The sequence below is a fragment of the Podarcis filfolensis genome (genome assembly GCF_964270895.1).
Source record: "Podarcis filfolensis genome assembly, chromosome: 11".
Lineage (NCBI taxonomy): Eukaryota > Metazoa > Chordata > Lepidosauria > Squamata > Lacertidae > Podarcis > Podarcis filfolensis.
Window position 1 is genome coordinate 21486605 of NC_139613.1, and position 22835 is coordinate 21509439.

The window sequence follows — 22835 nt, forward strand, 5'->3', positions numbered from 1 at the left end:
CCTTGGGAAAATACTCCCTGCACATCTTCGTAGAATTGCTTTGACATTGAGAATTAGAATGCTGTTTTTCTTTTTCTTTTTAAAGGTTAAGTGAAAGCTTTTAGGAAGGCAAATTCTGCCCTAGAGTCCAAATTCTGCACTGTGCTTTGATTGTGTGCTACAAGTTCAGTTCATAAGCACATACATTTTATAGTAGTAACCATTTTTAAAACTTGCACTTTCCCGTTTGAAATATACTCAGAGTCGCAAAGTGATTGTTCTAGGACCAATCAGACTGCTGCAGTTTGGATCCTATTCAACTCAGTACATAACACCGTTGTTAGTAATAACAGAAAACAAGTCTTACAAGATAAGCCAACATCTGCAGGAGGTTATCCAGATAATTCTTTGTTTTTCAGGTCACAACAGGAAGTATTCCAGTAAGCATGGCATATTTAAAGATCCGTATTCCAGAGCACACCGAAGGGAACAGTCCATTGATGTATGTGACAGCTCTGCACACCAGTCAGGTGAAAAGATAGTCTAGATATTTTAATTACAGTTTACAACCACAGTAATAAAGGTGACATGAACGCAATGCAATATGGAAAGATTAACAATGCTAGGACATCCTGCACCACCATTCCATTGTTTTGCCACTGATTAAGACTGCAATCCAATACATACTTACATGATACATATTTCAATAATACATTTTTTATTTGTCACATGCAGTAAGGCCATTGCATAGATAAAAGCAGTGGGCATGAGCTAATCAGCTAGATAAAATCTCCATGTGTTCCTTCACACCCATTATTATTATTATTATTATTATTATTATTATTATACTCTTTCTAGGGTACTGATATTAGCTGCGATGCACGGATCAATCCATATAAAATAGGACAACAAAGCTATACTGTGTCATTTAGGAAGGAGAACTTCAAAGCTATGAAAGAACTGGTGAGTTGAATTTATGACAGCAGGGGCTGAGACCCTAGTTATTTCATTGTTATTTATAGAAAGTGAATACAGTGGTACCTCGGGTTAAGTACTTAATTCGTTCCGGAGGTCCGTTCTTAACCTGAAACTGTTCTTAACCTGAAGCACCACTTTAGCTAATGGGGCCTCCTGCTGCCGCCACGCCGCCGGAGCACGATTTCTGTTCTCATCCTGAAGCAAAGTTCTTAACCCAAGGTACTATTTCTGCGTTAGCGGAGTCTGTAACCTGAAGTATATGTAACCTGAAGCGTATGTAATCCGAGGTACCACTGTACCTGGACACCTCATAGTTCAGTTTATGGGCTCATCATGTGGTTTGGATTAACCAGCTCTGCCTTAACTAGAAACTGTCCTGTCTGAAAGGAAATGGAAAATTCAGGGTGACTGTATGTCAGAATTTACAGGTTGCTTGTAGTAACCCATAGAAAAATTCTTGCAGCTTGAAGAGTTGGTGCTTTGGGTAGCAGACTAGAGATGAAATTATATATTTTCCTCCTTTGCTATCTCAGGCTGTTTACCTGACACAGAAATAGGATTGTAAAATTATACTTTGATATATTTATTTGCCATTGATTTTAAGGTGTTGCTCTAAGTGCACAGTTAGATTTAAATGCACACTTGGAATTGTAAAGTGTGAATGAAACGAACATAAGTTTGAAACACCTGTGTCATACAGGCACACTCATCAAGAGCCAGGATATTGATAGCATGTTCAGTGGCAACCCAGATCTGTTACTGTTTAATGTGCAGAGCTCTTCAAATCAGCAACGTAGCTTTATGTTCTACAACGCTGCAGGTTTCTGCTGAACTATGGAATAACTTTTAATGAGAAACAATGAATTCCTAAAATAGAATAAAATTAGTGAATTGCTATACTGATGCATTTTAATGTTATATTATCATCATCCCCCCCTTTTTTTGCAAAAGAACTGCAAGAATGTCCGATGTGATACAATTACTTGCACACTAAAAGACATCACACTGAAAGCAGAGTATTATGTTAATGTTTCTACCAGAATCTGGAATGGGACGTTTGCAGCCGTAAGTAACATCTATATTTTAATGAGTTAATGGATATTTTCTGTTGTTTGATATTTATGGAGCTAAAAAAAAAAAAAGAAGGTAAAGGACCCCTGGACGGTTAAGTCCAGTCAAAGGCGATTATGGGGTTGCTGCGCTCATCTGGCTTTCAGGCTGAGGGAGCTGGCGTTTGTCCACAAACAGCTTTCTGGGTCATGTGGCCAGCATGACTAAACCACTTCTGGCGCAATGGAACACCGTGACGGAAACCAAAGTGCACGAAAATGCTGTTTACCGTCCCACCACAGCGGTACCTATTTATCTACTTGCACTGGCCTGCTTTCGAACTACTAGGTAGGCAGGAGCTGGGACCGAGCAACAGGAGCTCACTCTGTTGTGCAGATTCGAACCGCCAACCTTCTGATCGGCAAGCAGTGGTTTAGACCACAGCGCCACCCGCATCCCTTTCGAGCTAAGCACTAAAACACAAAGTAAAACTATTTTGTCTTCTGTTAACTTTGCATAACATTGTAAAAAGAAAACATAAATGTAAATGGAGGCTAAATTAGGTGCAATTAGAGGGGAAACTTTGTCGCTACTTTAAAACTAAAAGAGATGTTTTGAACTGCTAACTTGGAGACATGAGCTATACAAGCCGTCGAATGGGATATTGGCGTGCAGAAAGCTAGAATGGGTTTTGCCACTTTAGTCTGCGATTGAGAGACCTCACAGGGTGTGTCATCTTAAAAGCTTCCTGCAAGTTGGAAGCTAGCATATCAGAGAGAAAGGTTCTACCCTAGCCTTTTACTAATTATTCTGGCTTTCTTATTTACAGGGAGATTTATTTTTTTTTTTTTAATGTAGCAGGTGTGATTTCCTGCACGTGCAGTCTGAAGTGGTGCTGCCAATTTTATTTATTTACTATATTTGTATACTACCCATCCAACCAAATTCTCTGGGTAGTTTACACACACAAAAATAAAATAAAATGCACATTACAAATACAATATAAATTGCAACAGCCGAAAGTCCAACCCAAAAAAATCCGACAACTGATATTAATTAACCACAAAAACTAAAATAATGTGAAATAATGTAAATTAGGCATAAAATTCAGCAAGGAGAAACTTAGTATAAAAACTTAAGCATTGAATAGATTCTGCTTTAAAGGAAGAACAAGAAGACCATTACCTAGTACATGAAATACCACCTGCAAGTGTAAACCAGGCCAAGATGTTCAAATGTTCTTCCACAGACAAAGCTGCCCAATTTGTAATTGCTCGGAATGGGAAAGATGTCTCCAATGTCACAGTGGGACAGTTAGCTTAAGAAAGTACTATATGCATCGCTATCCTGGAACGAAAGCATTAAGTGGAAACACAGATCCTGAAGACTTTGCAGCTGTTTGGGGGGCTCTTATGACATATATGAACAATTGTCCCCATATGAATGTTGCAGCTGCCAAATATGACTGTATATGGAATTATTCACAATATGCCTTGATGTCCAAACAGCCTTTAAAGCCTGCTGTGTCTTTGGTCTTCTCTTGGATCATATGGTGACATCTAGACGATGTCTAGATGTTCTCTTTTCTTCCAGAACAAGGGAGAGGGGCAGTTTTAATATCTCAGAGCACATAGCTTTAAAAGAGGTTTAGACCAGTGTTTCCAAAACTTGGGTCTCTAGCTGTTTTTGGAGTACAACTCCCATCATCCCTAGCTAGCAGAAACAGTGGTCAGAGATGATGGGAACTGTAGTTCATAAACAGCTGGAGACCTACAGAGGACAGGGCAATCCATAGCTTCTATCCCTGCTGGCTGTGTTTTGCCTCTACTGTTGGAGGCGGCATGCCTCTGAATGGCAGCTTGGAAACCACAGGAAGGAAGAGTTCACTCAGGCTGTGCTTGCAAGCTTCCCATAGGTATTTTGTTGGCTGCCGTGAGAACAGGATGCTGGACTAGAAGGGTCACAGGCCTGATCATAGCTGTCAACGTTTCCCCTTTCTAAAGGGAAATTCCCTTATTCCAAATAGGATTTCTCGCAAGAAAAGGGAAAAGTTGACAGCTATGGGCCTGATTCAGCAGGATCTTCTCATGTTCTTATCAGATTTACGGTGCAATCATATAAATGGCTACGCAGAATACCGCTGAAGTCCCATTACTCCCAGATAAGTGTATATAGGATCGCAGTCTTAAATCTTTGACGGACTCAGCATGGAGCTTAAACGAGAAGCCAAGTTACAGGGAACCAGGCAGAGGGCCTTCTTGGTAGTGGCACTCGCCCTGTGGAACACCCTTCCACCAGATGTCAAAGAGAAAAATAACTACCAAACTTTTAGAAGACATCTGATGGCAGCCCTGTTCAGGGAAGCTTTTAATGTTTAATAGGTTATTGTATTTTAGTGTTTTGTTGGAAACCGCCCAGAGTGGCCGGGGAAACCCAGACAGATGGGTGGGGTATAAATAAATAAATTATTATTATTAATTATTATTATTATTATTATTATTATTATTATTATTATTATTATTATGCCTCCTAAGATGGAACAATTAGCACTATGACTGCTTTATATAAAAGTTGAAAGTCGGGAGGTAGCTGTGCATGCCGTTTCTCTAATACCATTGTGTTCCTTTTTAAAAAGGCTCTGTGCATTAAATAATTGCCTACACTTTTTGAAAACCATATATACTTTAATTGAGATATGCCACATTTTTCTGTTGCAGTCAGCGTTCCAGACAGTAGAGCTTTCGGCAAGTGCAGAAGTGGATACAAACGATCCAGATCTATTTGTGATTGGAGAAAATGCTTTATCAGTGAGTCTGACTGTTTTATGCTCCAGTCTTGCCACGCTAAAAGCTATTATGTCATTTTCACGCTCATTTAAAAACACATGGCACGCTGTATCTTCCTCTTATAAAAAGGCTACACTGCTATTACTGACATGTATAAATTGTTGTGTGAGTTTTAAAGTTACTGGAAACTTAACAGTTTTATGGCATTTCATCTGGCCAAGTTTTGGCTCAAAGGAAACCTAAAGCTATCTATAAAACTTTAAAACTTTGTTATTCAAGACAGTTTTATTCAAAATGGATGTTTGCATGGATCTGATAAAAGTTGGTACAAAAGCATATTTTTTTATATTAAATTAGGAGCTTGCAAACCTTCAGAAAAGAAGGTGGCTTTAGATGAATAGATAGAAGGGAAGCAGCAATGGGATATGGAAGTTTGATTCCCAGTGCTGAGACGATGTATGGTAAGGTCTACTTATGGAAAAGGGCTAACTTGTATTGATGCCTCTCCATTCTGCCAGATCTTCAGGAGAGACTGTAGTCTGTCAGGTGTCTCTCTCTATGTATTATTGGGATATATTATATAATATACTGTATAATATACTGTCACATTGAGCCTGCTGTCCAATGGTGTGATGGAAAATGAAAATGAATAAATGATGGGTGTGTTGATTTCAGAGCAGGGCTTAAAGGTTTTATCCAGTTGTTTCTCTCCACTCAAGGAAGACACTTCATTCTAATGATGGTTCCTTGAATGGAAGGAAAAAGCACGGGTGGGCCATGGTAATATGGTAATTGGAGGGGTGAGGCCATCTACATGCCCTCTTGATCCCTGTCTGTCAAGATTCAGGAAAGCTAGTTGGATGGGACGGGCAGGATGGGCTGGTGTATCAATACACAAGAGGCATCATCCTGAAGCAGGGAGTAGTGTCCCCGCTCCTCAGAGTCCTCCCAGGGCCTGGAAGAGCTGAATAACTACCACTCGGTCTTGAATGCCCCTATTTCTTGTGTAGGTGATTGAAACTGCTACTGTGGGAAACAGCCCACCCCCTCTGGCAGATCCCTTTGCCCTAAGGGTCTGCCACAGGAGGTAGGCTTTTGCCTCCAAATCCCAGTTTCCCTAGGAGCAGCCCTTTGTAGCAGCAGCTATCAAGAGCAATGGAGGCATTTGAAATGCTGCAGGAGGGCAAAATGTCCTGCATGGACGCCGTTGCCACACGGGTCTCCTGTTCCCCAGTGGGCAGTCATTGAAAGCAAGCCTAGGCAAAGCAACAGATGTTGATTTTGTTTTGCATTTGGTGCTGTGTTGAAGGGCTGTCTCCCCCAGCATCCCAGTGAAACTGGGACTCCTGGATAACTGACTTTCTCTTCCCTTTGCCCCTGATGCCTTTTTCTTGCCTGGATGGAGGATATAGTGAGGCAAGAGACTGTGTATAGTAACTAGCCTAAAATTTACATTAATTGCTGTGCCCACTTTTGCCTCTGAACCCCTCCTTACTGGCATGTCACACACACACACACATGCAGAAGGGGTTGAAAAATGTTTCCAGCCCCTGCTCTATATAAACCAGGCATAGGCAAGCTTGGTCCTTCAGATGTTTTGGGACTACAATTCCCATCATCCCTGACCACTGGTCCTGTTAGCTAGGGATGATGGGAGTTGTAGTCCCAAAACATCTGGCAGGCCGAGTTTGCCTATGCCTGATATAAACCTTCCCATTTTTAGATCTGCATCAAGGCCTCACTCCCAGTGTCTTCAGAGCCGAGCAGGGACTTTTTCTTGGTGGCACCCCGGGTGTAAAATGATTTCACCAGAGATGCTCAGCTGGTGCCTATTTTCCTGTCTTTTCAGCAGTGTGTGAATACAATTACATCCCTCGCCCAGTATTTTAATAGATAATTGATTACATTAATGCTGTTAAAGCTGCTTTTACTGCAGCTTTATAATTATATGGTTTGTAATATTAAATGCTTGATTTTATTTTTATTAGCCACTTGGGAAGATTCCCCCACCCCCAAAGATGGAACAGAAATCTCTTTAGCTAACTTTAAAAACAAATAATTTTCAATTTATTGTGATTTAATTGAATGTAATTGCTGTGAGAGAAGTCTTGATGCATGAATCAAATTAAGGAAATTGTTGTGGTTTCCCACACAGAGAGAGCGAGAGTTAAAATGGGCTATTTGCAGACTGCAATAATGAATGATTCCGCCTCTGCAAAAATCATTATCATGGTCATTTTGTTGCAAAGTACTGTATGTAGAAGACAGACACAATGAAATGTATCAGTGTGTCCACACCCAAAACAGCAGAATAATCATAACAATAAAGCTCTACTGGCAATACATCTGAAATATCTAAGTGGTTTACAGGGTGGAATTGGCCATAAGTTATGAGATTATATTTCATCAAGCAATTTAATTGTAACTTTGCCTTTGGAAGTGAAAAATACATTAAAATGTCCTTCCAGATTTTCAGAGCTAAACTTGAATTCCCATAGATCTTTGAAAACCCTAAATATATTTTGAAGCCAACAAGATCATCTGTATTTATAATTATATTCACTTTATGGAAAGGCTGCCAGCTCCTTGGTTAATATCAGGATATATTGGATGATGAAGAAGAAAACAGCAAATCCTTAAAGTTATATTCTTCCAATTATCCAACCTGTGGGTACAATGGCTGTGCCTACAAAATGTTTAGGAAGGATTTATTCCATATATTTGATTTCATTCATTAGGTGCATCCTAAAATATTCTCTAGGTAGAATACAAGGAAACAAAATGCAGTGAATGTATCAATTTGGAAATTAAATCATTCACCGCCCAGCAACAATTCAACAACAACAAAATCCAAGCAGAGCAAATCCTGCAGTCTTCCATTTTCTGTTTCCCCCCTCAAAGGGAAATGCTGACCCCAGAATTTCTGAGTTCAAGGAAGCCTGTTATGTAGGGATGCTGCTGGAATCTGCCTTCACTGAAATTTCGTCATGGAGTCTGGAGTATTTTTATGGGATAAATTTGCATAGGTGGAATGCAAAATGTCGGAATATCTTATTCCTCCAAAGGTGCATTTCTAATATTTTGCAAGATATTTGAAAGAAAATAGAAATGATAAATGGCATACTTTTAAGTAATTTTCAGCACCCAACATAGTTCCTTCTTTTGTTCTTGGCAGATTAATAATAATAATGATGATGATGATGATGTGTGCTTTTTTGTTTAAAGTTGTGAGTGTATGTGTCAGTTTCTGCTTTCTTCCTTTTTAACTTGTTTCAACAGGAACACAGAGAGACCTGGTTCACACTACATAAGCCAAGCTATCTGGAGATGAGCTTGCAGACTTTGCTGTTCCTTTTTACTGCCACAGAGTTAAGACACGCTAAGTTTAGCTTAGCAGGTCATCTAAACCCAGTCTCGTAGTTGACCTTTCTCCTCACTAACTACAAACTGTAGCCAAGAACAAACCCCCCGATACATTTTGTGGTTAGTGAAAAGAGAGCTTCTTAACCGGGTTTGAACAGCATGATAAGCCAAACCTTGGTTTAGCGCAGTTCAGTGTGGTGGTCAAAAGAACCAGTAAAGAGGGATGCTATTGCAAGTATCTCTCCTGCAGCCTGCACATTCCCCTACGCTGAACTTCGGCTTGCTGTATCGTGTGAACCAGGGCACAGTGAAATATTTTTGTATCTTAATTATTATGAAAGTGCAAGTGCAAAATTTATTACCAATGTTCTGAAACCCAGAATTTCTGCTGGAATTCAAACAAAGCAGAACCAAAAGGCGAGAGCACAATTACACTCTCCGAGTGGCCAAAGAATGCATGCAGAATGCATTGATCACTTTTATTTGAGAATTGCTCCTGCCTTACCTTGTCTAACTACAACCATTCTTTCTTTTAAGATTCCGCTCACAATAACAAAGCCCGATGAGAAAGCAGACGTGCCAATTGGAGTTGTGATAGCAAGTGTCCTGGTCGGTCTCCTCTTGCTGCTAGCTCTAGTTGCTGCCTTATGGAAAGTAAGTTAACGATTAGGAAGCAATTGTAGGGGAGAAGGCAAATTGCCACGGAACTCCCACTCGTGAGGTGAGAGGCATAGATCCACCACTAGAGGCAGAAAGCTCCTGCACAATCCACTCCGCTCTAGTGGTAAACAATTGAGCTGTGCTGCTCTTATGTCTTGTAGTCATTTTCTCAAATATATTTCATTTTGTGGTTCCTGCTCAATAGTAACCCAGTCATTCCTGGCATAGCAGAACTTAAGACCTGCTTTCCAAAAATTTCCAGAAACCACTGAGAAATCAGCCGTGCCTATCTTGAATTCACATACTATAGCTTTATCTGTGGCTGGATTTGAGCATAATGCTAAACTAAGGTTTAGGATTATGTGCATGGAACACCCTTTTTCATGGTTTGCCATTATTTCTGAACCCAGAATTGTGATTAATCTTAACCTTGATTTAGAGAAAGAAGCAAAGGTCAGAAACCAGAGTCTGATGTTGGCTTGTTTCTGTAAGCCATAGTTTTCTGTGACAAACCAAGGTTAGTTGAAAACGAAAACAAAATCTTCCATTCTCATAGCATGCTGTAGGGAAACAGGTGCCCTAGTCTGAGGTTCATGCACATAGCACTAAGCCTTTAATTAAATGTATGAGCTAGCCTTAAGTATCATATACCATACATAAGGAAATTATTTTAAATAAATGTATTTCAGTGGTGTTTGCTAATCTCCTTAAAAACATCTCAAAACATTTTCTACAGCTCGGTTTCTTCAAGCGAAAATATGAGAAGATGGCAAAGGATGTGGAAGATGCGGATGAAATTGCAGAACTTACTAAGGACAGAGAATGAATATAGCAGGAATAGCACTGTGTACACCAACCTTCTGATCCTCAAACATTGCTTGCAATCACACTGGTTCAACAACTTGGGAGTGCCTTACGGATTATTTTAATTTCTTATTTTTTTTCAATGAAAATGTCATTTTTTTATAGTTGGGAAAAAAATTTTACAGGTACTATTTTATTTTAGCAATAACTGCTGGTCAGTTTGGGGTTTTGTTTACAAGGGTTTAAAATATTTTTATTTTTCTTGTTTGTATTTTTTGTATTTTATTAATAGCTGTTCTGAATCAGCAGGACCAGAAGCAGTAAACACTGAATTGTGCCAGAAATACTATGGTTTATATATTTATATATACATATATATACCATTGATTGACTGTCAGGATAGTCTTTGTTAAAACATTAACCATAGCTGTCAACGTTTCCCTTTTTTTAAGGGAAATTCCCTTATTCCGAACAGAATTCCTCGCAAGAAAAGTTGACAGCTATGCATTAACACAGCTGTAGTCTAGAGCTGCTTGATGTGTACAAAAGGCCTACAGAAGCGTATTCTCCGACCTATTCACACCTAACACTAAGCCAAACTTAATATGAATAAGCAAGAATAGTGTAATACTCAGATCCTGCTGATAGACTTCTTGTAAGCCTCTGATTGGCCGCTATGAGAACAAGATGCTGGACGAGATGGGCCACTTGCGTGATCACGCAGGGCTCTCTTTATGAAGGCTGTGGCTGGAAGCTCTAAGGCAGCAGGAAGTATCCACTCCTTCTGCTGTGGCTATTCTCTCTTGCATTTGTGGGTGATGATTTTTATTATGTATTTATTAAATGCTTCCTGGGGCAGAGTTCCAAAAAGGCCGTGTTTCACCAAAAATGCACGAGAGCCCATGATAGATCTACATCTGGGGCCATATTCTAGAAGTATTTAGGCTACTATTGGGCTATTGTTACTGCAAAAAAAAAATCTGCCTGAAAAACTGTTGGACCCTTCCAAAGGGATACAGCCGCCCACCCCCCAAATTTGTGTCTTTAAGATCAGGGAAATAACTTTTGTTGAATATTTGAAATGATAAGTTTTCCAGCCCTCGAAGCTGGAAGTTTGCAATCCTGCAGCTTTCATTCATTTCCATTAAACCACATGTTGCAATTTACACACTCCATAATTTCTACCACCAATACTAATTTTGTTGCACTTTTCAAACTGGCACGAATCTGCAGTCCTGCTGTAAATCGAATGTAAATATATAGGTTTATAAACATGCACACCTTTTAAAAAAAAGGTATTTTAAAATGTGTTTTTGTACTAAAGAATTCAGTAAGGCATTATTTTAGTAGAATTTGATGCAATGTTAAGTGTCACAACAGAATCAGTACTGTTCTAAGAGATGTTCCAGAGGCAAAGGTCACTCAACCTCACAATTGACTTGTAGCTCCTCTTTTGTTTCTCAGGTGCAAATTCTTCCACCTTCCTTTACAATGGCTTGTTAAGGATAATCCTATCTAACCAACTTTACCCACCCAGAGAAAGCAGGGCATGTTCTGAACCCTATTTAATGACAAAGCTAGGATTTCAACTGCACCAGCACTGTTCATTTCAAACTAGTGTACTGAATACAGCATTTCATTGGAAATTGTAAAGGAGCCTGGCTCTACTAATATACATTCTGCTGTGTCAACACCAATTGAAATTACCAGAAAGCTGTAAGCAATTTTCATAAAGGCTTTATTTGTACAGGACAAAACTTACCTCTGTGAAACTACTCTAGGGTCTTCTGCAAGTAACCTGAAAGATGGTGCTGGCACAAGCTGAACTCTCTGCATTTGGGGTTTGTGCAGAAGTTCAAAGTAAACCTTGTCCTCCCCACATTGTTATGTACATTTGCACTACCTTTTAAATCCATTGTATATAGCGTGTTCTCATTTTTTATATGATGCATCCAGGTGTAATAGTTTGCCTTTGTGTATGTATATTTTGCACTTTTATTTCAGAATTTCAGAACTGAAATAAAAACGGATTTGCCTTGAGTAAAATTGAAACAAACCTGGTGTAGACTACACTGAACTCTTATTTTATATGCCTGCAGTTAGTTAGTTTCTATTCACTGTGCTGGGCATGTAGCTTAGGAAGACTTAGCCCAGCTCTGCCTGCGGATAAATATGCGTTCCAAGTGACGAGATTAAGTTATACAAGTCAAAACTTAACTGCAATTTGATAAGCTGTCCTTAAACCAGGAGAAAACATACTATTTGCTTTAGTTATCATGGAAACAAGCATCGTTTTACACCTTACAGTAGAAACCAAAAAAATCTGCTTTTCTTTTCCTTTGGTAAACATAGAACGTATGTACAGTACTGTATTGTCACAGGCTTGTTGGCACAGCAGTTTCTCCACTGACCCCTACTGGTTGTTCCAAGTACTGCTCTTCCAGATGTGTATTGCAAATTCTCTTAGAAATGTTGCAGGGAAATTCAGAATATGTCTCTTTACAGCACTGTACAGAGTGGTGCTCTGTTGCATCAAAAATTCAAAAGTCTGGATATGCAAAGCCTGGCAATTCTTCCCCTTTTACTATCATTTTAATGTAATTCAATGTATTTATAATTTAAATATAAATATTTACCATTCAGATCTTAAATAAGATATATATTTTCACCCTCCTTTTTAAATTTAGGATTCTTAAACTTCAATAAAACATGCTGATCACCCAACCAGGGAAAAACTGTAAGCCTGTGGCCAGCATTCGCATCATTTTATCCCACTGAGTGCAGTAGCTCTTTTAAAGTGCATACCCATTTACCTGGGAGTAAGGCCCACTAAATTAAATGGGACGTATTTCTGAGAGGACATACATAAGACAGTGGTTGCCTGCATTACTGCAGGTCCACAACACATTTACACATGGCTTCACAAAACGTATTGGTGCATCAAATAAATAAACAAACATAAAATCTGTTGCAGGCTTTTGGGCACAACTGAGTTTAATCTGCTTCTAAAGAAGAGTCCATATTTTCAGAAATAAAGGAGTGGGCTGAACATAAATAATGGTTGAACAAAAAAATTAAAATTAATTCAGTGCTTTTACATCACATTTTTAACCATCTAAATCTGTCCACAATTCCCGGCAGTCTTATGTTTGAAACCAATAATCAAAACATGAATGCATGATGACAGAAGTATTATCTTCAGACACTACCAAAAGGCACTTAAGTTTATTCTGTTATGAGGCAGCACTTTTTTAAAAACAAAAACAACACACTTTTTACTCCTTAACTGTTCCCACTGATTGTTATTATCAGCCTAACCCTTTTGAGCTACACTACTTCTAGGGTTACAAACGGCTTCCGCTTCTGTAGCTGCAAATTATCCTACACATAGTCAAAGGAGCCAAAGTCACCTTCCCATGGCCACTGGTATGTACTAAACCCATCTGAGAGTTATGACAGCATTCGGACTCTAATAAGCCCCAAAAGCTCCACCCAGTGCTGGAAAAAGTCCATATGCCGCTAGCAGCATGGCAGAAGTAGTTGCCCTAGTAACTTGGAGCGATGGCTCAGGAGTGCCTGTGGCTTGTGTTCAGCAAATGGGATTCAGTCGAACTGCAACTATGAACTATGATGAGCCCCGGTAACCCAGCAGAATGCTGGGCTGATGCTTTGAACTATCAGCATTGCAGACATCCCATTGTTACTCAGAACGAATCCGCTTTACTGAGCAGGTTTGAAATAAGAATTTGCTAAGTGTGAACAACTCCACGGGGATAGTAACTTTTATGTTTACATACCTTTGACCCCTAGAAGAAATCAGTAGAATAAAAATATATATATTCCACAACCATTAGTGTATTTCCAATTAAATGTTTGACAATCTTTTTTTAAAAAAAAAATTGACTGTGTAGGCTATGAAGCTGCCTTAATCAAATGACAGAAAGTGGCTTAGGGTCCAGTTGTCATGTGAAAGAGTTGTTAATCTGAAACAGAAGCTTCTGATCTTATCCTTGCAGCCATGCTGTATTATTTAAGCACAGTTAGGTAGTCTTGTCGGCAGAGCTTTATTTCAGTGTCTTGGCCCAAAAGCACTCCTTGTTTTCTTTCCAAGAAGATTCCTCTTCATAGACCTCCTGCAACCAAAGAGCATAATGGATGATAACTGTTGCAAAGCTGATCACACAGATCAGCAAACACAGATGAGGAGAGAGAGAAATGTTCCTGTGACTGCAACCAACCTGAAGCATCTAGATTTTTAAACTTCCTGTTGATGATGGGTTCTATTAAAACCTTAAAAACAACAACCCCACAGCACAATCCAGGAGAACAGCTAAATGATCAATTTACAAAGGAGCCCTGGAGGGCAGGAAAACTGAGTGCATATATGGATGAATGCATAGACTCCCAAAAGCAAAGGTCAGTGTCCTTCAGTGAACAAGCCTCAAAGGCAGCTCTCGTGGGGCCCAGAATCTCTGACCCATTACATATCCTCATTCAGAAAAGATATCTTTTATATATTTAGATTAATCAAATACCTGGATCAAACTGATGGGAGCTTTGGTGTGTGTGTAGCACATGTTGTTAGAAGTCGCAGCAAAATTTGGCGGACACATGTAGATTGACACTTTTGTTTGTTTGTTAAATAACCCTTGGAGAAACTTCACCCTTCTTGCCAAACTGTCCCTACCAGGCACACATGGAATACATGTAGTTTACTGTATTGAAAAAGGAAAGATGGGAGAAATGACACATACACATACCTTTTTCCATATAGGGACGGTTGCTTTCAAAGCGTTGATGCCATATTGCACAGCCTCAAGAGACTCTGCTCTGTGAGGCGAAGAGATTGCGACCATCACACTCGCTTCACTAATGGGAACCGAACTACAGAGAAAAGCGAAAGGAAATATTAGTTGTTTTTATCCGTATTCGCTTAATCTTTAGAGGGCTAAATAAAATCCACTGTCTTTCTGCTAATTATTGCACACTCTCACACACTGCAGGCAAGCTATATCCTAGGAATCTCAAGTCAGAACTGTCATGTCCCTCTCTTATACTTTCTGAGGCAGGATTCAACAGGAAAATTAAGAAAACAAGAGACAGAAATTACAAGAGCAACTTGATGTGACAGTAATTGGATCATTGGTCATACATACCCAAGTCTATGGTGTATAGCTATGTGTTTCACTGAAGGCCATTTTAATCTAATATCTGTGCATATTTTCTTGATTTCCCCTTCTGCCATCGGTTCATATGCTTCATATTCTAAGTGTATGACCTTTCTCCCCTCAAAGTTATTCCTGGTAGTGCCTGAAATGAAAGGACGTGTTCAACTGGCTGGTTGGAAAAGGTCAGCAGGACAAAAGCATTCACTTCAAGAGTTTTGTTAAAGCTGGTTAACAAGGTTATCAGTGATTTCCCAGACAGTGGTCCCAGGTCCAAATGAGACCAGTCACCTGAGGAGGGTCCACAGCACACTAACAGAACACAAGTTTTGTACATGCAAGCCTAGTCCCCAGCCCTGGAGAAGTTGCGGCACTTCTGCTTGTGGCTGCAGACATGAAACTGGCACACTGCTGGAAACCGATAGGGTTCACCATGAAAGGCTATTTTGACAGGGTTTGGGATATAAATGTTCACATGCTTAGAGGGGTAACTAAAAAGGACAATTCTGACAGAATATGGACGATTCTTTCTTTCTGGGAACCAGCTGCAACCACCCATGTAAGTTCTGTAAGGGTGATTTTAACAAGTTTTTTTTTAAAAAAAATATATATTACTGGGTTTCTCTCTTATTCCAAAATTCATACTACATGCATCAAACCTACCTATAAATAAAGACACAGCTCCACAGCAGGGGGAAACCACCAGTGCTGATATCTCATCTGCCGAGAGCTTCTCGTGCTTCAATTTTATAAAGTCCTTGGGCTCATCCTCACTTACGCTCATGACTTCTCTAGGAATAAGCAGTGGTGAAATGAAAGTTATTACCGTATTTTTCCGTGTATAAGACGATATGTTTTCCTTAGAAATAATATGCAAAAAATGCAGGTTGTCTTACACACGGATAGCAGAGGGGGGGGGGCAGGCAATCGGTGGCAGCAGCCAGCAAGAGTTTGGCAGCGGCGATTGGGCATGCGATTGGTTGCTGACAATTGGCTGTGGCTGTGGCTGCAGCAATTGGGTGTGCTATTTATGACAGAGGTGAGGTGTGCATGCACTTGGCTGTCGTTGCGTCGAGTGGGCAGGTGGGCTTTTGGCGGTGAGCGTGCAGACAATTAGTGGCCGTGGCGATGCATGCTATTTGCAGGCAGGTTGTAGAGTGATTGGGGCGGTGCCCCTCCCCCAAAAAGCTGAACAACTCTGGGCAATCCACCCCTTTTTTGTGGTCCAAAAAAATAGGGGGCGTCTTATACATGGGGGGGTGTTATACATGGAAAAATACAGTAGTCCAGTTAATGGGATCATTTGAAAAAATGCTTCTTGAACTGCTACTAGAATAATAGAAATTCCAGGTCAAAGCCTTAAATGAGTGTATTTAGAGTGTGGATGCTGGAAAGAGAGATAAACCAGCATCACAGTGTATCTGGCATGTGCAACTTGGGCCTTATCTGCACGGTACATTTAAAGCTGTGTCATTCCACTTTAAATAGTCATGCAACCAGTGTGCTGTGGCACCCTGGGGTGCCTTGAATGATGGTCAGGGGTGCACAGCTGCTTCTTGCAGCAGCCCTGGCTACAAGCTCCCTGGGCGAATGGTGCCTCTGGGGCTAGATAGGGGGTGCTGGCTGCCAGGAGCTGAGGCGGCCTTGGAGTAAGCAAGCAAGCGGGCGAGGGAGCCCAGCCAACCAGTCTGCCAGCTCTTGCTGGGGAATGGACAGACAAGTCCCAGTCCCCTGTGGGGCAGTGTGAGAAGGCACCTCTCTTTGGGGCAGGGGCAGCTCAGAGTCCAGGGGCAGCGGCTGCCCAGAGGACTTCCAAGGAGAGGGGAGAGGAGAGGAGGCTGAGGGAACCCTCCACAAGGGAGTGTGTTTGAAAAAGGATGAGAGGCTGCCAGCTCTGCAGGCAAGGGGTGACATAACTGGGCTCCTGAGCCCCGCAGGGGTGCCGCAGAAAGAATGTAGTTGGTCAAGGGAGCCATGGACTCAAAAAGGTTGAAAACTTCTGTTTTAGATTTAGAAATTCAGGGATTTCTCCTCCTGTGAAATTGTGCAGGGAGCGCCATAATTAGAACTAGCTTCCTACTCAGAAATTCATCCCCAAAATGTGGAAAGTAGAAGGAACATGGTTGAAGAGGGCAAGTCTGCCTAGTGGGACTTTGTTTCCCTCCTTCTAAATCACACAATTGGAAACATATGAAGAAGATCTGAACAGGGATTAGGTTATTCTTAATTACTTCCACAGGACACAACTCCTGTTTGTGTAGAGAATCGTAATTTTGGCACCTGTACCCATATCATGTGTGCAGACACACCATTATTCATACCTCATCGAGTGCCGAGAGGCTCGTTCACATGTTACACTGAACACAAGAAAAAACAGTCTCGACACATGCACAAGCACTGGTTTCCAAGGGTGTACACTTGTTGATTTGCACAGCTCAACTACTGTGTATACACGGGACACAGACTGCATACCCACTGAATGTTACCTGTGAATAACTGTACCAGTGTACAGCACAACAATTTCTGTACACTCATTTAACGTAACATGTGCACTCCCCTAATCAAATCGCCCTTTAGGAAGACAAGAGCACACACCTGATGCCGTCTTTCCAGAGCTAACCTCCACTAATGGGGGGGATAACAGCAACCTCGTCCCCTGGGTTGAGGACCACCAGTTGATCCCCAAGAAGCACGTATTCCTGGCGGACAGCAAAGACGACTTGTTCCTGTATAGCAGCGAGCCTAAAGAACGACATCAGGAGAAAGAGTAATGTTTCCTAGGACACCACGGGCCTGAGGCTAAACAACTCAAAGCAGCTGAAGAGGAATCAGGTATCCCAAATGTAAAACCAGTTCCTGAAAAGAGCTAGCGGCAGAAGAGATTCACAAGGTGGGATAGAGCTGCTATACTAGCTTTCAGGTGTTGCTTACCAGTAGGTAGAGGGTTAACACAGTCAAGAAATCTGAGCTGCCTTGCCCTTCCTGGTAAGCAACAGGGAACCACCTGCCAGGAAGCTAGCATAGCAAATCCGCTCCCTCAGGTACGCCCCACAGGCTCTGTGACACTCACTTATCAAGACCAGTTCCTGAACTCTGATTTCCCAAGCAACCAAAAATTCAAATGTTTGCCACTTGCTTCTTTGAGGAGACCATCCGCCTACAAGGAAATAGAAGGACCACCACTACAAGTGGTGGGAAATGGAAATCAACTGGGAAATGGAATCTCAGTGTGATGGTCACAGTAGTCATTTCTAACCCGGTGCATGGGCGTAGCCAAGGGGGGGGGGCAGCTGCCCACGAAAATCAATAAAAATAGGTAACTAATTGAGGTTCTGCCCCCTCCCTAACATGAAGTCTGCCCCCCCCCAATAAATCATGACCTGGTGCCCTCTGAAAACTACAAGTCCCATCAGCCTCTGCACTACCTAGGCCTGATTATTATTATTATTATTATTATTATTATTATTATTATTATTATTCAACTTAACGCCTCCCTATACCCGGAGGTCTCAGGGTGGTTCACAACAAGACCACAACATATTAAATCATACCAAAAGCAGTAACCCAAGAACCCCCCCCCACACACACACACACGCACATGGCATGCTAAGTCTAGAACATCTCGGCAGCCCCAGGTTTGCAAAGGATAAGTTAAGAGGGTCAAACAAGGACCAGGAGACCCAAGTTTGGCTACGATGTTTACTGGGTGATCTTGGGTCAGTTACACACTCAAAAGGCAGCATCTTTTACCAGTCAGAAGTCATCATACCTTGAATGCCTCTTGACAATTTCTTCCCACAGCTGCAGGGATGTTATCTGTTGGGGCACGGAAATGGTCTCAGTGCGGACACCGGCTAATTCGGCACTTTTTGCAAAGTACAGCACTACCACCTGTTTTAGAAATGCAAACCAGATAGATAATAATAGTCACTCACTTATGCCTACACAAGCTACTATGAGTTCTTCAAAGGAACAAGAGCAGGGTTGTGAGCGAATAAACCTACCCTTTTCTTAGTTGCCCACAACATACATAACTCACAAATTCATAGAACAGCCCGGCACCATCAAATAGCATTATTATTCCCATACCAGCTGAAGATCAGGATAAAAATACATTCTTAAAATTTGAGATTGCACATTGTAGCAATGGCTCACGTAAGGCCATAGGGGACTGCGCTGGACCATCAAGAAGTAATTCCCCCCCGCCTTCCTCGGTCAGCAAACCTGCTTGGAAGCAAGTTCCACACAGGCCAAGGAAGTCAAGTCAGGCTTTTTAAACACAAGCACAACAGCAGTGCTGCATTGTTCGCTGGTCTCCAGTGTAAACAGACCAAATGCACTCAAGGAAAATAAAATGAAAAAAGATTCCCTGCAGCTCGGTTCACATCAGTTAAGAGCATGGAACCAATGTATATATGGATAACTTCCAATAAAGGGATAGTGGATAAATGTGCAGAATTGCAAGCTTTTATTAATGAAATGGGAAGTGCAGAAGTCCTTCTGTGCACACCTGTGGGATTGAACTGCACAGCACAATGCCAGGACCAGATGCCAAAACAGCATGTTTACACCCGCTTCTAAATGACTGATCTGGGTTTTTGAGGTGTAATTTAACTCCTACTGCTGCTGTTTCTCCATGACATTATTCTGAGGCTTTTTCCGAGGAAGAAATTGTTGCTGTTGGTGTGGAACTTCTACTTTATTCTCTTAATTCGTTTCACGCGAGGAACCACCACCTTGGGCAGCTACGTGATGATCCCGAAAGGCAAGACGCGGAGCTTGCATTTCAAGCAGCGCTCCCTAAAGCCCAAACCCCGGGGACCAAACTCGAGAAGACCGTGCCTCTGAGCGCATGCAGAGGGCTTAGCGCCCAAGCAAACCGACGCTCCCCTCTTTCACCAAGGCTTCTGGGGAACCAGGTGCCTCCCCACTCCGATCCTGCTCAGAAATGCCCTGGGGGGGGACGGGGGACCGTGTCTCATGGCGCCTAGAAGCCGAAGGCCCAGGGGCGGATCGTGATCAAAGGGACCGAGGGGGGAATCGCAAGCCAGCGATCGCGGAGGGAGGCCGGGAAGCTTGCAGGGGAGCTCCTCCTTCTGCGTACCTCGCAGCTCATGGGTGCGCCGTCCCGGGCAGGCAGCTGCCCCGCTCTCCTTTCTCAGATATCGGCTTGCGGGTTTCTCCTTTTTTGCGCCTGCGTCGGCTCCGTGAAAGGCCGCGGAGGCGACTGAGCCGAGCCGGCCTCTTTCGGCACCGCCTCCCAGCGGCTCCACCTCCCCGTGGGCTGGCTTCTCGGAGCGGAAGGGAAGCCGGTCGCTTTGCTGCGCCTGCAGTCGAGGGAAAAGGACGGAAGGCTGCGATCCTGCACCCACTTACCTAGGAGAAAGCCCGGCTGAACTCCGCGAGGCTTGCTTCCGAGTAGGCGCGCGCAGGATTGTGCTGTAGGGCTGCAGCCTTGTAGTGATCGCGGGGATGCACTTGCGAGTATAGATGCGTAGGATCAGGCTGCACAACCCGGGCTTGGCTAGGAGTATAGATGCGTAGGATCAGGCTGCACAACCCGGGCTTGGCTAGTTGCACACGCGTGCAACTAAACCCCAGTTTGCTCCTCTGCTTGCAGGATATTTGAACAAGGCCCGGAAGGCGTGTTTCCTTGTCATTTCATACACACGTGATCTAAGAGATATGCTGTAATCAGGGCCGGATTAAGACCTTTAGAGGTCCTAACACTTAAAAGATTTTGGTGCCCCCATATTTATCTGAATCAAAATATAAACAATAATGAACCGTGAATATATATATAGATAGATATAGATATAGATATAGATATAGATATAGATATAGATATAGATACACACACACACACACTGTATATGTGTATGTATAAAATTTTCAAAATAAAAAAGCCTACAATAAGATGGAAAATAATGTTTATTTTTGTATACATCCACTTTATATTTGAAAAATGTTCTCCTACTTTTTCTAATTGCAAAGTCTTTGATCAGAGCCTCAAAACTAATCTTACACAATACACCTGCTTCTATATTTAGTCGAGATATTGTATCCAGCCTCTCTTGTCACATAGTTGTTCTGTTGATATTTTTAATATACTTCAACTGAGAAAATGAACACTCAGCTGAGCAATTTGTGACCATTAATGTTAAAAAAATCTGGCAATGGAGCATTTCCGTGGTGCACCCCCCCCCCCACTGCCTTAATGCCCTAAACACGTGCTTATTTTGCTCAATGGTTAATCCATCCCTGGTTATAATCTACACACTATATTTATATAGATTGCAGCAACTAATAACAATTTGTAAAATGCTTCTGCTCTCTCCGCCTACCTCACCTGAGGGAGGTGGAACTGCCAAGGGGGCATCCTCTTACTCATCTTAGCACCCAGGATGGTTGGTGGGGAAGGAGGTGGTCACTCAGATATTTGGAACCGAAGTCATTTAGGGTTGTAGAGGACCTTGAATTGGGCCTGGGAAAGACCAGGCAACCAATGCGGCTGTATCCATGTCATCTTCAAGGGCAGCCCTATGTAGAGCATATTGCAGTAATCTAATCTAGAAGTTACCAGAGCATGGAGTACAGTGGCCACTTCTGCCCAAAGGAAGAAAATTTAACAAGAGAACACTTTCTTTAAATAGGGAAGGAAGAAGTGCAGAGTGGACCTTTCCTCCAGGGCTTCCCCAACCTGGTGCCCTCCAGATGTTTTTGGCTACAACTCCCATCAGCTCCAGCTAGCATGGCAAAGTACTGGTGCTTATGGTTTGTTGGTTTGTTGGTTTATTGGTTTGTTGGTTTGTTGGTTTGTTTGTTTTAGCAAGCTTTTTATAATTTTTATTAAGCTATTTTCTGTTTTACAATTTGGAATATTCATTCAAACAACCTTAAAATATCAGTGACTTCCCTTCTTCTTTCCATGGTTCATTTTACATATCATAAATCCCTGCATATTTTATATAAACTAAACCATTCAGCATTCCATTAATATATTCATCAAAACTTATTTACACTGATGAATTTATCTTAATGCTGCCAACGTTTTCAGATGTACACAATTTTCACCTATATATTCAACAAACATTTTCCAGTCTTTAAACATATGTTCTTCTTGTTCGCTTATTCTGTATGTTAAGTCCGCAAGCTGCACATATTCCATCAGCTTAAGTTGTTTTAGCAAGCTTTAAATGGTTTTTTTTTTTGGGGGGGGTAGCATATATTTAGCTGAAGTTTTCAAACTCCACCACAAGTTTTAATTTGTTTTAATTTGCAAGCTCTACGACAGACAAGAATAATTCTGCATGCAGACACAATGCGCAGACACTGTGATTCTCTTAAACTTCATCCCATTTTTGTTCCCTATTTGTAGTTTTATTTAGATGTGACATGTTTTATTGTCCATTTCATTGCTATGAATGACAAAATTGAAAATGGGAGGTAGAAGGTGCTGAAGGGCGCGCTGGATGGGGATGGGGAGAATAAACCCATTTTATTGACTAGTGTCCTGTCTAGATCATTAAAATAGTGTGTGTTGCTGCCAGAATATAGTTGTGTCTCTTTCCTTGATATGTTTGCCCCTTTGCCCTGGTTCTGCCAGTTCCCATCGCTTTAACAATAGAGGTACTATAGAGCTTATTTATCCATTTTGACATTTACTGTAATATTGATTTCTTGCTAAAGTTCCAACTACGGCGCACATTTTATGCACTGCCCACATTTTGACTTGTTTATATACAGGTCTGCAGTAAAGGGATAAAATAAAATAAAAAAGCTGGTGGGGTGAGGGAAGCTGAGTGCATCAAAGTGTTCAGATGAAAGAGAAAATGCTGCCTTTTTTGAAAGCTTGGATTAATGGTATCTGACAGCATTTGCTGGAAAAGGAAGTTGCCCATCCCATTTCTTGCAAATGCCATGAAACCTCTCTTAATATCTCTTTGCTGACTGGAAAACTAGACTTTGCTGAGCAATTTTGCACGTGCACCGAAACTTCATATATATGGAAATGTTGGTGTATGGTTTATCATATATTACCCAGTGGAGT

General features: G+C 41.5%; 2 protein-coding genes across 9 annotated transcripts in view; one reads left to right on the forward strand and one right to left on the reverse strand.

Annotated features, from left to right (window-relative positions):
* The window catches only part of ITGA2 (integrin subunit alpha 2), a 51383-nt gene extending 39707 nt beyond the window's left edge, over window positions 1-11676 (forward strand). For both annotated transcript variants that reach the window (XM_083576020.1, XM_083576021.1), the window contains exons 25-30: window positions 399-509; window positions 838-942; window positions 1909-2022; window positions 4725-4814; window positions 8694-8810; window positions 9553-11676. In XM_083576020.1, coding sequence (XP_083432146.1) covers window positions 399-509; window positions 838-942; window positions 1909-2022; window positions 4725-4814; window positions 8694-8810; window positions 9553-9642 — 627 coding nt within the window. In that variant the 3' untranslated portion in view covers window positions 9643-11676. The remainder of the gene's footprint in view (window positions 1-398; window positions 510-837; window positions 943-1908; window positions 2023-4724; window positions 4815-8693; window positions 8811-9552) is intronic.
* A 920-nt stretch (window positions 11677-12596) lies between these two features.
* On the reverse strand, window positions 12597-20050 carry MOCS2 (molybdenum cofactor synthesis 2). 7 transcript variants are annotated; one of them, XR_014539731.1, is made up of 7 exons: window positions 19890-20050; window positions 18555-18676; window positions 17381-17527; window positions 15449-15571; window positions 14777-14930; window positions 14381-14504; window positions 12597-13753 (listed from the first exon to the last, which is right to left on the reverse strand). XR_014539731.1 is itself a non-coding variant. In XM_083576375.1 (7 exons), exons 4-7 carry the CDS (start codon window positions 15567-15569, stop codon window positions 13685-13687), a joined length of 468 nt encoding a protein of 155 aa, XP_083432501.1. In that variant the 5' UTR covers window positions 15570-15576; window positions 17381-17527; window positions 18555-18601; window positions 19890-20034; the 3' UTR covers window positions 12597-13684. The 7 variants fall into 7 exon arrangements, 5 of the variants coding, with proteins under 5 accessions (XP_083432501.1, XP_083432503.1, XP_083432502.1 ...); XR_014539732.1 differs by having other exon boundaries at window positions 15449-15576; window positions 19890-20046; XM_083576375.1 differs by having other exon boundaries at window positions 15449-15576; window positions 18555-18601; window positions 19890-20034.
* Between the last annotated feature and the right edge of the window lie 2785 nt (window positions 20051-22835).